The sequence below is a fragment of the Equus przewalskii genome, chromosome 12 (assembly GCF_037783145.1).
Source record: "Equus przewalskii isolate Varuska chromosome 12, EquPr2, whole genome shotgun sequence".
NCBI classification, from domain to species: Eukaryota; Metazoa; Chordata; class Mammalia; order Perissodactyla; family Equidae; genus Equus; species Equus przewalskii.
The window spans coordinates 5,551,479-5,569,273 of record NC_091842.1 but is presented as its reverse complement, the minus strand read 5'-3'; the positions used below and the strand labels follow the sequence as shown (position 1 = coordinate 5,569,273).

The following is a 17,795-nucleotide window of genomic DNA, read 5'->3' as shown; positions in this document are numbered from 1 at the left end:
AGAAGGTACTTTGCTACCCATAAGCCTAATAGAATGGTAAATCAATACATACCAGATATTACTATACTTAGTTTGATCTGCAGTTAGTAGTCTGTCTTGAAAGCTGGTTACTAATTCTGGAGCAGTCCATCGCAGAGGGAAAATTTTTTTATCATCTGTTTCAATATAATCCTCCTGTTTTATTAGAAAGCATACAGAATTTTGAATTCTATTATACTTTTAGTGAGCTCAATGATTTAATTTCAGGTCATTCTCATAAAATAGACACTTAACCCAAAAGACATATCAGAGAAAAAAGTGGGCATGACGAGAGACTTTCTGGGCAGAAGGTGGGGGAGGGTTTCTCCGAAGCCTCCTGGGCTTCACGAGCTGGCCTCTGAGCCATGAACGCTCGCTCAGTCATCCTTCCTGGAAGAGGAAGGTACGCTGTGTCTGATGCACAGAACACAGACTCTGAGCAAAACATCTTTAAAATACGCTGGGCCTTACGCCCCGAATAGGGGAGTGGTGCTGGTTAATGAATAAGAGTTCAGGCTTTAGAATCCAACAGACTGGGTTGTAAGTCCACGTTCAACCATTCACCAGTTATGCAACTGTGCGCAAGCAACAAAGAGGCTCAGCCTTTTTCTTTATCTGCAGAATGAGGATGATACAATACCTACCTCCCCTTAGGGTGAGGATTAAATGAGATTATGCAGTCAAGTACTTCAGAGTGCTTGGTATACAGCAAGCGCTCAAGACAACAGAGCTACCATGTAGACAAATAACCAACTAATATTTGCCTAATGTTTTTTAGTTACAAAGTACTGTGAAGATAGGACCCCTCTGGTCCTCACCAGAAGCCCCTAAAACAGAACAGATATCATCCTCACGTCGCTGCTTAGAAAGTGGAGGGCAGGTGACTTCTCTGAGGCCCCGGACAGCATGGCGCGGGACAGCCACGGTCCCTGCCTCACATCGTGTGGCCTCAGCTGGGCTACACAAACACGCACAAGCGAAACCTCATCAACTTCTCATTTTCTCTGGGGATATATTTATGACAGAATTTAAAAATAAAAACCCCAAGCTTACGGAATGTGAGCCAGAATTTTACTGAACACATAACAGGGAAATATTTATATGACATACGTTATTATACAAGTGGTAATAGCTGTTATTGCCCAGTGTCCACACTAAAATCTACGCTGCACTGTCAAGCTCTCTCAATTACACTGTGGATAAGTCTTTTCAAACAAAGCATTCGGAAAGCTGTTACCAACCCTCAGGGACAAGGCCACAGATTCAGACAAACCACACATCGGAAGCCAACACCATCATCCAAATGACTGGAACAAACCCCCTCCAAGTGGTAACGTGGCCGAGATTCTTACCCTCGTTCACAGACGGAGTGGCGTTTTGTGATACCACCTATGAAATTAAGTCAGATTAAGGGGAGACCCTTAAACCGTTGGCTTACCTTGTACCTGCTGAATCCTATTCCATAATCTCCCACTTTCACATTTAAGTCCGAGGTCAGAAAACAATTCCGCAGGGCTAAATCACTGAAAGCAGAGAGGGTGAAGTGAACACGGGAACAAGAAACATCTGCAGCCAGGACAGTGTGACGTGAAGCTGCCATGGAAAAAGGCTTGCTCTTGTGATCAGAGTAGCCCTCTGAACTCCCTGCTTAATTAATGTTTTAAAATTCTTTTCCACAGAAAAAGGCTTAAATATCATATTCTTCATTACTTAAATAATGGAGATGATCAGGTGTGTTTGCAACTCTGACTATTACTGGGACTGCTAAGTTTCAACACTGCACTGACACATCTGTGCCTTATTCTGCATTAATGCCAGATTTGTGGCTTGTTTCCTAGTATTTTAAGAGTGACCAAGAAAGAATTCTAAAATACTACTGGCTAAAATGTCTGCATATTTTTTTTTTACAGTAACTTGCATTACTTGAGTAATAGTCTAGTAGTAGTCTATTTATTATAAGGAAGGATTAATAATGTCACAATCTCAAGCATCCAAAAATAATCTACATCGCTAAAAGTGTGCTTTTTAACTTCTTTTCCAAAAATATACAAGTGGTATACAGAGGTCCTTTCCAAATTACTCTCATCTCTTTCAAACTCCACCTCCCCACAAGGGAGGTAAAGAACATATTTTCAAGACTTACTTAAAACAATTTACTTATATTGTTTAAGAACAAGTTAACTTTCAAAAACACCTAATTTGAAAAGTAAAAACCAGTTTTTCTAAAGGAACTTCCCACAGAGACAAAAGATTAAACTGTTTTGGATTTTGGCTTTAGCCCTTAGAATCTTTTTAATCTTCAACTGGCATACGAATAAAAAAGCCACTACATTAAAATAGAAAAGGACACCTAATTTATAGTTTTAAACCATAAATAAAAGTTATCAATGACTCAATTTCTATAGTCCAAATCTTAAAATAAACGTTTGCGTTTCTATGACTGTAGAAGACCAAAAACTTAAAACTAATTCTTAAATTCTGATTTTCATTTCCAAAGCTCACGCCTGAAATATAATAATAATAATGACGACAGTGACAGCTAACTTGATATAACTCAGTGGCTGCTGGGTACATAATAACATTGGTTCAATTATATAATAATGGCTAATATTTACAAAGCGCTTACTTTACGCAAGGCATTTCTCTAAGCACTTGACATACATTAACTCATTTAGTCTTCACAACAAACTTTTGAGGTGGGTAGTATTATTTTCCCCATTTACAGAGCAGGAAACCGAGGCACAGAGAACTGAAGTAACTTTGCTAGGATCACAAAGCTAGCAAGATACCATTCGGTAGTATTTTCCTCCTGGCACCAGCAGTAACTATCAATGACACATTAACAACCAGAGCACTGTCCCACGCATACGGCTGCTCCTCAACAAACATGTGCTGATCTGAATTTCCAGTTAGTTATATTAAATTTCTCTCTACACTCTCTCTGTTTACAAGTGGTGATTTTCACAGAGCTCCCTCCAGAAGCCTTCAGGCCTGTGGAAGTGGCTGGGAAAACCTCAGGACACATCACGCCACTGGTACAAACAATACAGAAACTTCCAATCTTTTTGTTTAAAGATTGGCACCTGAGCTAACAACTGTTGCCAATCTTCTTCTTTTTCTTTTCTTCTCCCCAAAGCCCCCAAGTACATAGTTGTAGATTCCAGTTGTGAGTGCCTCTGGTTGTGGCATGTGGGACGCCGCCTCAGCATGGCCTGACGAGTGGTGCCACGTTTGCGCCTGGGATCTGAACCGGTGAAACCATGGGCCACTGAAGCGGACCGCACGAACTTAACCACTGGGCCGTGGGGCCGGCCCCAGAAACTTCCAATCTTAAGAAGAGAATTGGTCCCTATTTTCTGGAATGGAGGGAGGGGAGGGACAGGGGAGTAATATGCCATTTGAGGGCAAGAAAATGAAAATGCCTTAAGTCAGGCAGTTTTATCTACTGGACTGACGGCTGCAATGGACAATGTTGTGGGTTTTGCCAACAGAAGTTCTGCTCCTGAGCACCACTGACAACTATTTCTAGAGTCTCTACAGATGGATCCTTCTCAACCTTCCCAACATCCCCCTCCTAAGGCCAGAATGAAAAGCTGGGTGCCGGCATTCCAACAGGGGCAGGCGTGTGTCACCCGCAGGCCTGAGGCTGGCTGGAACACCTTCAGGGCACTTGGAAAGTTCCACTCAGGCCATTCGTGCAACTAACTCCTGGCCCGCCCGGCCTCCTCGCTCCTCTCCTCTCTCCTTACCCATGCTCAGTGCAGGTCTTTAGATAGAGCAGATGCGAAGGTTAGATAAAAGATGGAAAGTTCCATATGCAAAAGGCCTTTGGCTCTCACTATAAAAGGCCTCACAAACTCTAATACAGTTCAACTGATATTCCCAGGAAAAGGAAGAATGCTTCTCACTACCTGAAATCCGGCGACTGGAGGAATTTCTTCTAAACCCGCTCCCCATCTCCACCCCAAACATCCCAGTCACCACAGTACAGTGGAAAAAGCACTGGACAAGTCAGAAGACCTGGCACTTCTTGGCTCCACTTAAGAACTGCGCGACTTTGGGCAAGACGCTTAATATACTGGAGCCTCACTTACCTCACAAAAAAAGAGAGATGCACTTGTAAGGGCCAACTCACAAGGTTTTCATAAAGATAAAATTAAAAACTAGAGAGATAAAATATATTTCAAAACGTTGAAGTGCTATCCAGATGCAAGATGACGATGCTATTTGATTCAAAATTGGTAAAAATAAATATTCTCTGAAGCTCAATAACACGCAAAGCTAAAGAACAGAACAACACAAAGGGAAAACTTCTTAACAACAGAGGTAACTCTTGACGTCAATGGCTGGTTTGGGTCAGGAAATACAAACATACCCAGGATATTCTTCCTTCAAGTTGAAAAACAGGTCTAGGGGCGAGGCTGCCAAGCGATCCAGCCCTGAAAGGCTCTCTCAAGGCCCTGGCTTGGTTCCCCTGGGCTGGCAGCACTTGCTGTCGCCTGAGCTGACAGTGACTGTGTGGGACTCAGCCGCATGAGTGGGGCTGATGGACACAGGAAGTAGAGCCCACAGATTTCAAGAGTCCCCACTGCAATTCACAAAGCATCATCACTTGTTCCCAACTCACAGGAGAACTAGAGTGCACCCATCCACAGCAGGACTGCTCTAACGGAGACAGCTCAGTGGGACTGGAGCCATTTTCAAATCACCCACACCTCTGCTTATGTTACCTACAATGCCTTTCTGGGCAACCTGAATTCCTGATAAAAAGTAACAAATGGCGAGCAAAAGAACTGAGTGTTACCGACCGTTTTCTAGGGCTTGGCATACGTTACCTTACGTAATCTTGACAACAGTGCTCCAGGGTAAAGATTATCCCCATCTCACAGAAGAAAGAGGCTCAGAAGGATTAAGTATCGTGGCTTAAACGAGTAAAGCTGATGAGAGGAGAATGAACAACCTCAACCCCGAAGTCTCGCTGTGATCACCACACCACCACCCTGCCTCTGGCAGCCACGAAGGTTCAAACTCAAAATCATTACACGGGTTCTGAAGAGACTCTGCCCCTTATCACTTGAAGACGGGATGTTGCCCAAACAGGCGCAAGCAGAAGATTAAAGCCAGAGGATTCTGATATGGCACAAAGAGGCGACCTGACTTAGCGTCTTGACAGCTTTCGCCCTTGCCTACTAGGTCAGTCCTTGCTGGCTGAACCATACCACCTTTACTGAGCGCCTGCTGTATCTCAGGTGCCTGCTAGGTTTTCGGTACAGAGAATACTTCCACTGTGAAATTCTGGATGGACCTTGAGGAAAATGCCTCTGGCTGGAATGTGATCCACCACTGATGGCCTGAGTTTTGTGGGCTGGTGATAAAATGGAGATAAAGCCTTTAGTTCTGAGTTTTCCCCAGGGCTGGGCAAGGGCCAACACTGAGTTGGACTTTCAGGCCTACATGGTTCTCAACTTCTGGCTTATCTTTCCACTGTAAACAACTACAAAACTGGACAAAATATACAAGGAAGCGGTTCTCAGGTATTGGACAGTGGACAGCCAGGGTTCTGATCCTGGTACTTGCCTGTGCATCAGAATCACTTGGAGGGCACAGACAACGCAGGAGGCCTGGGGTGAGGCCATACTACCTATCAGACAAGCTCCCAGAATCCAAGCCTAGACAAGAAGGCCGCAGCAGACCAGGATCAAAGACGGCCGGCACGTTCCATGTGTGCACACTTTCACAAATGGCAAACCACCTGGTTTAAAAAGACAGCTAGCACTTCACCACAAATTAATTAAACATTAATTTTCCCATGGGGCCTAAGGCCATCTAGAAAAATGGAACGTTTAATACTTTATATACAACAAATGATTTTAAACCGAGGGATAGAACCCCAAACAAGGTGGCCTGCCGTCTGAGACACTCACCTTCGCCGTTCCTGCCTACTTCACACGCACAGCCTGCAGCACGCTCCTCTTCCCGGCCGGCACGCACAGCCAGCCCCACCAGTCTAGAGCTCTGGCGTTCCCACCCCTCTCATGCACACACACACATTCTGCGTAAATTGGGTTATATGACTGCGAGGCTTTTTCTGAGTCTTCCTGAAGTGTGGCCTTTAAAAAAAATATTTTTTAAACTGTCTTCCTCCTTCCCTGTCCACCCATTCCAGGGAACACACGTTAACAAACTGGTAGGTATAACCTTTCTAGATTTTTCTTCATACTTACAGACACAGCTCGAGGACATGTACAAATAAGGAGATTAAGAAAATCTGTCTTACAAAAATTCACTATTATGCTTACTTATCTGCATCTTTATTTCTTATTTAACATCATCGCCATGTGGAAACCCCTCACGTCAACTAGTACAGCAGTTCTAAACCTTCCCTTACGATAGCTGTGTAGTATTCCGCAGTGCGGATGTACGTAAATTTATTCCAGTTTCCCTTTTTTCTTTTTTGCCGTCACTTCAAACAAAGCTGCAACAGATACTTGTAACACACATTCCTCAGTTCCAGTGCTTCTACTTCCTACGGGATCGAGTCTAGGGATGGAGTTAAAGGGAGTGTGCATTTCAATTACACAACTACTGCCCAAGAGTTTTTCGAAGTGTGTAATAATTTATATGCAATATATGACATATACACACAATAGATGAAAAAGTTCCCCCACGTTCCTACTAGCAAGAGATGCAGCAGTTCCTTTCAATCTTGAGTTTCAGTTACGTAATTTGCATGTCTCTATCTACTTCTGAATTTGAACATCTTTTCACGTTTATTGGCCTTTTTATATCTTTGTATATCTTTCTACGGGGTCGTTGTTTTCCTGTCAATTTGAAAGAACTCTTATGATATCAGGGCTCAGCTGATATCTGCACTGCAGATGCATCTTCACGATTCTGATGTCTACTGACTTGGTTTATGGTACCTGTTGCTTATGAAGCATTTAATTTTGATGTAATAGTCAACCACACCCCCCTTTTATCTTCCTGTCTTGATTTAGAAGGCCTCACTCATCCCTGGGTTATACATACAGTCTTCCAGAATTTTGCCAACAATTTTTAATATTTAATTCTTTTATCTTTAGCTGTATATAATGGATAATGCAGAGGTCCAATTCTTTTCCCAAATAGATAACTAATTTTGTCAGCATCTAATAAATAAGCCATCCTTTTCCCACTGATTTGAAATATCACTTTTTCAGATATTAACTTTCTCCATGTACTGTGTACTGTCTATTAATCTGTTTCTCTGCCAAAACCACCTTGATTTTTATTTCAGTGGCTTATTGCGTATTCTGCTATCTGGTAAAGTTAGCTTCCCTTACTGCCCCAATAATTCATTTTTTTCCCCATAGTTTAGTGGCTCTTCTAGACATTTATTCTTCCATACATAGCTAAAGATAACCTCATCCACCACTCCTCCCCAAAGAGCCTGTGAGGATTCTAATCGGAATTGTATTATTTATTAATTTTGAGTTAAGCGACATTTTCGTGCTGTCTTTGACATAAAATACAACATGGTACATCTTTCCATTTGTCCACACATTATTTTATGTCCTTCAAGAAGATTTCATAGCTTTCTTCATATATTCCTGTGTCTTTCTTACATAATTTACTCCCAAATAATTTATAACTGTGACATTGTTGAGAATGGAATGGTTTCCTCACCTTCATTTCTAGATTCTCATACCCAGTACAGGGAAAAACTATTAACTTCAGTATATTTGTCTTATAGCAAGCCACAATAAATGCTCTTATTAACTTTATTTTTGATAGAAACTGGTATCTTGGTTTTTCTCAATACATAACATCATGTCACCAGCAAAGAAGGGTGACGTTCTCTTCTTTTCCAATGATAAATCTAGTTTGTTTTTGTATTCACTAGTCTACCAAAGAAATGTTGAAAAATAATGGAAATTGTGGGCATTTCTCTGGTTTCTGATTTTAACTAAAAAGGCTTTATTATTTTGCCACTTAGAATGATAACTGCTAATGAGCTTTGATAAATAGTCTTTATAAATAGTCTTTATATTTTAGCTGTTTCCTTTGTTTCCCATCAGAGATTTAAATAGGAAATGGCTGCTGAATTATATTAATGATGTTTCAGCAATCTATTGACAATATAATTTTTCCTCTTTTATTGTCACAATGAATAAATTATGCAGAATTTTATGATGTAAACCTCCCTTATACTCCTAGAAGAAGTCTTACTTGTTTTTTTTCACATACTGCTGGATGCAATTGGCTAATATTTGTGCCTGTACTCATTAATGAGAATCATCTATAATTTTCTTATGTATGCCATCTTTTGCTATTAAAATTATGTTGGATTCAAAGAGTGAGTTATAGAAATTTCAATCTCCTTTAGAGATTGAAATTAGCGCAAAGCTCTGGTTACGTCACTCTACTGCCTACAAAATAAAGCCCAAAGGCCTTATCCTGGCACTCAAGGCCCCGTATAATTTGGCTTCAGGCTACCTCGCTATTCTTATCTTCCACTATTTCCCTTCGTGCATTTCTGTTCCAGTTAAACTAGACTATTTGATATCTCCCTAAACCTCCTTTTCTTCTCTTTCTCTCACCACACACATATTCTTGCTACTCCCTTCTCTAGCAATTTCCTCATCTCCATTCTCTAACTTATACTCGTTCATCAAGGATAACTAAAATGCTACCTCCTTGATTCCCCCCAGACAAAAGGAACTTCTCCTGTATAAAGGACTATGCATGGTGTGTGTATTTCAAATGACAGCATTCACTATGATATAACAGAACAGTATAGGAGATGAGAGCACAGGCTCAAGAGTCAGATGGCCTGGGCTCAAACCGCTCATCAAGTTAGTGGCCAGGACACACAAATTGCTCACCACTCTGATCACCAGCATCCTCTTTTGTAAAATGGGGTTAATAATGGCACCTGCCTCGTGGCTCTTAAGGTTGTCTTGAGGATAAAATAACTATTTATAGAATGTTTTGCAAATGCTTGGAACACAGTGATCATTCTGCCTCAGGCGAATAAATGCTTTAACTCTCGCTAGAGTATTAGTGAGCAAGAATCATGGATTTTAAATACATTTCTATATTCCTCATCTCAACTAGCACTCAACTTTGCAGACTGCAGGTCAGTGAACACTTACTCGATCAATGAAGTTTACATTGTCTTTAACTTAATATCAAAACAAATCCAAAAAGGGCAAGAAAACGAAAAACTCAAAGTAAGACAAGACCTCACTCATCATAATCATCATTTCTCCTGCTTCTCCTTCCTCCCCTGCTGGAACCGGGCCAGACACGACAGCATGAGCTTTAGGATTTCATCGAATCCACACATTAATCTTAAGAATTTAACTCTATTATCAAGACTTTACTAGTGAAGAACACGAAGCTAGACCAGGCGAGCAACCGTGACTAGGACTGGCCATACTTCCATTTCTCAGACACTTCCAGAGTGTGTGCAGACTTTTACATCAAGCCTGATTCCAAAGCCTGTTTAAGGAAAATCCTTAAGTTTTATCATGACAGCAAAATGATCTTAGAGTTGCAGGGTCTTTTCGTTTAATACCACTATGTGTCAGGTGCTCTCTGTGGCTTTGATTTAAAATTATCAGGCAAAGGAATTAAAGGAATCATATTTATTGCCATAAATAAATTTATTCCTTAAAAACACCAATCTTTAAAACAGAAAAACAGGGGCTGGCCCGGTGGCGCAGTGGTTAGGTGTGTGCGTTCCGCTTTGGCAGCCTGGGGTTCGCTGGTTCGGATCCCAGGTGCAGACATGGCACCACTTGGCAAGCCATGCTGTGGTAGGTGTCCCACATATGAAGTAGAGGAAGATGGGCAGGGATGTTAGCTCAGGGCCAGTCTTCCTCAGCAAAAAGAGGAGGATTGGCAGATGTTAGCTCAGGGCTAATCTTCCTCAAAATATAAAAAAATAATAAAATAAAATAGAAAAACATTAGAAGGAATTTTTAAGAATATAACCTAAACATATTTACATGTACACAAATTAATGAAAACATCTAATAATTTACTGACTGAAAGAAACACTCAAGCTACAGGTACAGCACAAGCCAATTAGTAACAAGACTTTCTAAGCTTTACCAACATGGACACCTGTAGTACAACTTAAGAAAAAAATAATGGAGAACGGCACCTGACACCAGTGTTTACTTATCATGCTCCTATAACACTGGACACCCACACTCTGAGGCCTGGAGAACTCGGTAACCTCAGTGTTTCTCAGCAGAAAGTAACTTTAACGTTAAAACTGGGCAAATCCTACAGAGGCTCTCTGGTGCACAATCGTCACCTGTGTACTCCTCAGTCACCATCTTACAGGTCTCCAGCAACATGAGCCACCGAGAGGCCCACGCCACCTGCTGAAGCCCTCTGCACTTAGCTCACGGCGGTGACCTGGTGGCCTCTCACTGGAGCTGCTCAGGACTGACAGGCAGGAGACAGGAAGTCCCAGGCCCTCGGCCAGCGCGGCTGAATAGTGTGGAGTGTAACACACTGGCAGCCTCTGCTGTTTACATGGCCTTCACGAACGTCACATGTTCGACTTCAGAAACGCAGGCTACCTAAGACCCAGGCAGAAGTCTCTCGTTAAACAACCAGTAAAAACAACATGTAACTGGGGGACACTTTCCTAGGTCAGGTTCCAGACACAGCTAACAGCTTTCACTCGGACACCTGGCCTGTTCTATCCTCAACCAACACAGAAAGTCTGACTTCGAGCCAGCCAATAAATAGTCTAAATTCTAACTTAAAAATATGCTGCACAGCGTGCTACCAACAAAAAGTAACTTAAAGCACAAAATTTTGCCCCAAATGGAAATTTTACAGAAAATATGGCTACTTTTTCAAACAAAATGAAACAGCTGTCAACGGTTTCAAGAATTTTCTCTACCTTGAGTTTCTGTACCTGAATAAAATCCAAACCTTCTGATTTATCATCTTTATTTGCTCTAAATTAAGTAAAACTTTCACCTGAAGAAACTCACAGGGAAATAACATTTACTCTGATATCTCTGCCAATTTTTAAAACACAATAGGGCTTTAAACACAAATTCTAGCTGTCTTTGATAACTTTATGTTGTTGATTCTGATATGATACTTTTTGTTTTTATTTTTTTCCTGCTTCTCCCCAAAGTCCCCCTAGTACATAGTTGAATATTTTAGTTGTGGGTCCTTCTAGTTGTGGCATGTGGGACGCCGCCTCAGCATGGCTTGATGAGCGGTGCTAGGTCCATGCCCAGGATCCGAACTGGCGAAACCCCGGGCCACTAAAGCAGAGCACACAAACCTAACAACTCCATCACCGGGCCGGCCCCATGATATGATACTCTTTTTAAATGCTCCATTCTCCAAAATCTAAGAATTCCTAAACCAAGTATTATATAATAATCATCTGCGCTTTACAAAAGATTTAACAATGCAAATATGATGTGTATTACCTGCTAGAAGAGATTAAAAATGAAATATAAGACTTCTCCATTAGACAACAAATAGATCTTTATATTTTGACGTTTTGTGTAAGACTTTCTGCCTTGGGCCTGAGAAATTCATAATCTTTTGGGTCTTTTAAAAAGCACTTTATCAGAATGATTTGCTCACTACACAAGTCAAACAAGATACAGACGTGTAAGAAAAATGTTAATAATTTTCCTTCTTCCTTACCCCAAAGTAATGCGGAGAATTTGATAGGTACTTTTCCATGTCTGTTCTCACAAACACACACACACACCCTCCTCTACAAATACAACCAAGTGTTTTCTTACTTTTAAAAATGGAGTCATACTATAAATATACTCCTGTGCAACCTGTTTTTTAAAAAAATATAATACTTCAGAGACATCCCTTCAAGTCAATACACAAGGTGTTCCTTTCCAGGTCTTTGGATTGCTAAAAGTTAAATGATTTGGGGCTGGCCCAGTGGCGCAGCAGTTAAGTTCACACGTTCTGCTTCGGTGGCCCGGGGTTCGCTGGTTCGGATCCTGGGTGCAGACATGGCACCGCTCATCAAGCCACACTGTGGCAGGCGTCCCACATATAAAGTAGAGGAAGATGGGCACGGATGTTAGCTCAGGGCCAGTCTTCCTCAGAAAAAAGAGGAGGATTGGCAGACGTTAGCTCAGGGCTAATCTTGCTCAAAAAAAAAAAAAAGTTAAATGATTTAATGAAACTCAACTAGAGAAAGACTGTCTGGTTTCCCTGGAGAGCTGAGAAATAATTTTAAAAAAAACAGTGACACATAGCATATGACGTTTCAGTCAACTATGGACCGCAAAGACGATGGCAGTGCCACAAGATTAGGGCCACAGAGCCCAGGTGTGCAGTAGTTACACCATCGCGGTTTGTGTAAGTACACTCTATAATGTTCACACAACAACAAAATCGTCTAACAACACATTTCTCAGAACGCATCCTTGTCGTTAAGTGATGCATTCTATTGTATTTTAAACAGAAATGTCTATGTATATGCATTTTAAACATAAACCAGAGCTCAAAAGGCTAGAGGAGAATAAGCAGATATTTCCTTTTGGGTTCACAGAACCATCATCTCAGAGAGGACCCAAAGCTCTTTGTTGTTTTAACTACGAAAATTATATCAATGATCTGAACAGAATACAATGTGCTCCAAAGAGCTGCGGTTATTCAAGTAGGACCAGAAAGGTCTCGACAATAACGTGCTCTACCAACTGCCGTGCTGCTCGCACACAGGCCCCGAGCACCTGCACCCCAGCCATGGGCAGGCCCGCAGAGCGCTAGCCAGAACCTGTGCCATGGCCTTACATGAAAAGATGATGCTGGCTTGTCAGATCCTCTCTTCCTCTCAGGAATGTGAATCAGGACACAGAGGGAAAGCTGGCAGTGAGAATCAGAGCTTAAGGATGCAACGACAGACGGCAGGAAGTAGATGGGGACTGTTTACTCTCAACTCTGAGCGATGTACCATTTTAACAGTCTTCGAAATTCTGGAAATAACTTCTAGACCTTAGGCTGTACTGACATGCTGTTCCCTGGTATTGGTTTAAATGAAGCCCAGCTCAACCCTCATGCCGACACTGGCAAGTACAGGACAGCTTCTAGTTCATAAAGCAAGAGCTGACTCTACGCCTGTTCTTCTTAAGCTTTGCAGAGCCTTTTCAGCAGCCTCCGTGACACGGGAGGCCACTCTGAGCGGATGGACCCACCTGTGCAGGAAGTGCAGCTTGTGCATGGCGGCCAGCCCCGCGGCGATCTCGCACGCCATCCGCTGCAGCAGCATGGTCTGCGAGCCCCCCCGCACGTGCTCCTGCTCGTCGCGCAGGTAAGCCTTTAGGTCGCCCTGCAAACGTGAGGCTAGTTTAGTTTCAAGAGTGGATGAGGTGAACAGACTGGCAACCAAACCTGTGCCTTAACAGACATTACCCATTAAGATCGGTTATTAGAAGTTACTTAGATTTGAGCTTAATAAAGACTCTCAGACTGAACAAGTTTCAAATTGTAAAAAGTAATTCCAACCGAATATTTCAAAGGTACAGAAAACATTATTATATTCTTAGAATCATTGTAACTAAATTAAACATTAGTTAATCTTTGCTATATAAACACAGGTAAAACAAGACAGTAAAAAAAAAGGAAATTTTGCAATGATGCACAATTTAAACTAAGTGCAGAAGTATAGAAAATTCCAGGTAACTAAGAGAGGACATGACGAGGAAAAGAAATGGTGCCTCCCAGCGCCTCTAAGGATCCCAGGAGATACGTGGTCAGAGAGTGCTACATCATGAGGGCTACGGCCAAAGCACTCACGAGCAACAGAGAGGGAGGGAAAAATGCGTGGAAAAGGAGGGACAAGCACATTCAGCGCTGGTAACAATGGCTTCAAATCTCTGCCCTGTGTTGCCCAGAGACCACTGCGAGAAAGAACATTCCAGTCACTCCACAAAAATTTACAAAGTTAATAAGCTTATTCAAAGGATAGCAGCATGGGCAGGAAAATGAACAAATTCACATTAAGACATCCAATGTGTGTACATTTACATGCTGAGCTCCCCGGGTACCACCTCCTGACTTCCCCACCTTACCCTTTTTCTCGCCCCTTTAGTTTAGGACTGCACATTCTGGGGGGTTTATAATACGTCTGTTTTGGGGAATACACTTTTGAGAAAATAAAATCTTCCACATTCTTCTTATCATATGATTAAATATTTGTTGATGTGATTTAATTTCAAATTAAAGCCTTAAATAATCAGTTATTACAATTTAGAAAGCAAGCCCATAGCTTTCAGTTTTCTTTATATCTGAGTTAAGAAAAGACTCTCCTGGAAGGAAATTTCCCTTGACCAACTACAGAATATACTACATTTCTTATAACTGTTACTGAAGATAGTAAATTTATCAAATTTCTCCCAGAATAAAACCTTAAAATATGATACTCCTTTACCAACATTTGCCGACATTAAATACTGAGGACATTCTAACGTAACTTCTAGGTCCACTCCAAGAATGTAAGTTTGTTTTCACTCCCAGTTCCAGTGATCGTTACACGAACGATAACGGTGGTATTAATAAGCATTACCATCCGAGCTTTCGAGTGGGGTGCCAAGCACTGTACCAGCTTACACACTTGTTACCTCAAAGAAGTCTCACAGTTTGAACACTTTCCAGATGTGGAACGGAGGAGGAAGGTCAAGATGTGCCCAAGGCCAGAGCTAGTAAATGGTGGGGCTACGCTTCAACTTTCCAGTCTACCGACTCGTCAAGACAATTCTACTCAGTGAGTGAACTAAATTAGTATCCAGATCACATCTATTTGTTTTACAAAAATGAATGTAAAATAACTTAAAGCCAATCATGTGGGTTTGTTGGATTCTCCCACACTTTCTGGCGCTGCTCTGCCAGGGAGGCAGTTTCGCGCCGTCAGGACCAGCGTGAATGCCCACCCACATCACTCTCCTCTTACTTCTTTCCAAACATGGTGCTTTCTCCTTTGTTCCCACCGCAATTACACGCTGCTCCATAGGAGAAATAGACATCTATTTTTTCCTTTTAAAAACACATGCTGCTCCCCACCCCCACCCCCACCAGGCTAAACTCCATCCAGCGTGGGAGTGCTGGGAATAAAGACAGATTTGGGTGACAATTAAATTGACCCAGGAAAAATTTCAGCAAAGAGCTCTAGACCTACAGGCTAATGGGATTTTCACGAGGTAGTCCAAATAGAAACTAAATATGAAAATAAATAGCTTAAATTTATTTACACTACCAATGAAATGGCCACTTAAATTCCTTTGTCTAACCCCTTTCCTACAACATCCATCTAAGGGAAAAATCACCCTCACAAAAGTAGGATTGTGCTGTGCTGTATCTGGCCAATTCTCAAAACAAACAGAAGCTGCTGGCAAACAGTGAACACTTCACAAGTGACTTTGGCCATGAATGCAGGAATGGCAGAATGGGTGTAGTTGTTTTTCAAGGTTATCGAAAGTATATTCATCACAACTCACTGTTCCTAAAATATCTTCTCTCCACAATATTCCACTCCCCAAACTTCACTAGAAGATAAAATACAATAAACAGAAGGGGATTTTGCTCAAGAATGTTAACACTCCTAACGGCTCTAGCTTGGCAGGAAGCAGAGGCCTCCCCCAGCCCACCTGGGGGAGATAAAGCTGGCACAGGCCGGGCGAGCACATCTCTGAGCTGGGTGAGGGGTTAGCACCATCGACTGCTGAGGAGCCTGTCACTGCTTCTCACGGATGGACCTGCGATGGACTGTGAAGGATCGAGGGTTAGTTCTACATTCTAGAAAGATCCTCAGAGCTCTCCTGATACAGCCATTTAAAAGAAAAATCAGCATAAAATCTTTAATCACCGTAAAAAATGTTTCTATTAAATAAGTACTAAAAATTGATTCATTCTATCCAAACTAGGCTGTACTTAGATGTTTGGTTTATTTATGTTTTAATGGGGCTTAGTGAGTAGACAGGGATTACTTTGGTCCACAATTTAAAGAAAAAACACTAAGAATAGAAATGTAATCTAAATTAAAATAAAGTTTCCTTTATCCAAGTTTTAAAAATTTCTCAGATCCTCCCAAAACCCCCGAAAAAAACTGGAAAAGAAAAATTTATGACACTAGATGGCAGCAAAGTGCTATACTGTACTAAGAACTCAGCTAACAGAATAGCAGCTTGGAACGCCTTCTCGGACTGAGTCATTCAAAGATCTTTTCATGGGTTAGTCACAGGTGTCCTCTTAAATTCCAACAGAAACTGCCAGGAGGGGTTTATCCGGCTTTTTGCAGGAGACTGAGAACAATGAATTGAGTTCAATACAACGTAAAAACAAGTAAATAGCTTAATAACTGAAAAACCAGTCATTTATACATTTGACTAAATGGATGGAAGAATGGCATCAAGAGCCACACACTCAGACCTGCTGATGAAATAAAACATCAACCCCGAGCTGAAGCCCCTGGGTACCTGGTCCCAGCCACACCTCCCCACTCCAACCTGACCCCGTTTCTTAACCTCCAAGTTCCCTGCCTGTGTTTATTTTTTCTCACCAACACTCCAGCCCCCGCCTGTCTACATCCACACCCTTACATGTCGCCTTCTGTTACGATGGATTATTCACCCTGGTGCCTTTCTAAGCTCAACCTCTTTGTGAGCCCATCCCTTCCCTCCGCTGTAATGCTCCAACATCTGCCAGGCAAACCCACACACAACCGAACGAGTCTCCCTCTGCCTCCACGCTTCTCCCCTGCTGCCATCCCACTGCCCTCTTCTCCACTGGGTCCGCAACTCACCAGCAGAACCAAGTGATGGACCCATTCCATTCCTTCCTTCCTCGTCAGCCTCCTGGCTTTCTTCCGATCTCACTGGCCATTCCTTTCCCGGGCCCCCGTGCTGGACCTTCCTCTTAGAATCCGTTAGTGCTGGCACGCCCCAGGGCTGCATCCTTTGTTCTCCTCACTGTGGACAATCATTCCCGGGTGACTGTATCTACCCCATGGCTTCAAAAATCATCTCTCAAACACATTTCTCTGGCTCAGACCCCTCCAACTCCTGAAGCCCAGATTCATCTGTCCAATTGCTGACTTGACACCCTTCCCTGGATGCCCTAAGAGGCCCGTCAAACCTAACGCATCTGGTACAAAACTTCAACAACCCACTCCATCTCAGGACACGGCATCACTGCTTTCCCAGTGGATCAGTTCAAAACTGTAGACCTCATTCTTGAGTTTGTCTGTCTCTAGACTCCCACATCCAACCCATCACCAAGTCCGGGATCTATTTTCACAAAGGGGGCAGCAGCCAGGCATAAGGAAAGGAGAGGCCACCAGCAGGGCCTAGGGCCTGGGGATGTACGCTCCCCACCACGTCACCCCTGCCCTCACTGTCAAGCCTGATCATGCGGTGTCGTTGTTCAGCACAAGCATCTCCTCTGCGGGCTTTGAGTGAGGGACAGCATCCACATGCGCCTCTGCTCCACTGTAGGCATGTCCTCTCTTTTCTACATGAACTCTTTAGGGGCAGAGACATGTCATTCATCTTCGTTTGCCCGGCACCTGGACGGGTCTCTGGTGCACAGACTTAATGAATACATTTATAAATGAGACAGGTCCATTAACTAGGCATTTTCTGTACAAAAGGGCCAATTCTAAAATGGAGGCTTCCCACTGGCAAAAAAATATGTACAAGCATTAAACCACTGGGTCTAAGTACACAGAATAAAATTAAGCCACCAGTTAAAATCTCTACTTTGCCATTAGTAATTATACGACGGCA

At 42.4% G+C, this 17,795-nt stretch overlaps 1 protein-coding gene across 11 annotated transcripts in view; it reads right to left on the bottom strand.

The window, feature by feature from the left end:
- LMTK2 (lemur tyrosine kinase 2) overlaps positions 1–17,795 on the bottom strand; it is a 95,966-nt gene that overhangs the window by 22,003 nt on the left and 56,168 nt on the right. For 8 of the 11 annotated variants that reach the window (XR_011524336.1, XR_011524339.1, XR_011524338.1 and 5 more), the window contains exons 7-9: positions 13,212–13,345; positions 1,457–1,541; positions 53–174 (exon numbers count right to left, since the gene is read on the bottom strand). Coding sequence is in view for 7 of the 11 variants with exons in the window: in XM_070566258.1 (XP_070422359.1) it covers positions 53–174; positions 1,457–1,541; positions 13,212–13,345 (341 nt within the window). In the remaining 4 variants the exon portion in view is untranslated. The remainder of the gene's footprint in view (positions 1–52; positions 175–1,456; positions 1,542–13,211; positions 13,346–17,795) is intronic. The other 3 variants (XM_070566263.1, XM_070566264.1, XM_070566265.1) reach the window with 1 other exon arrangement.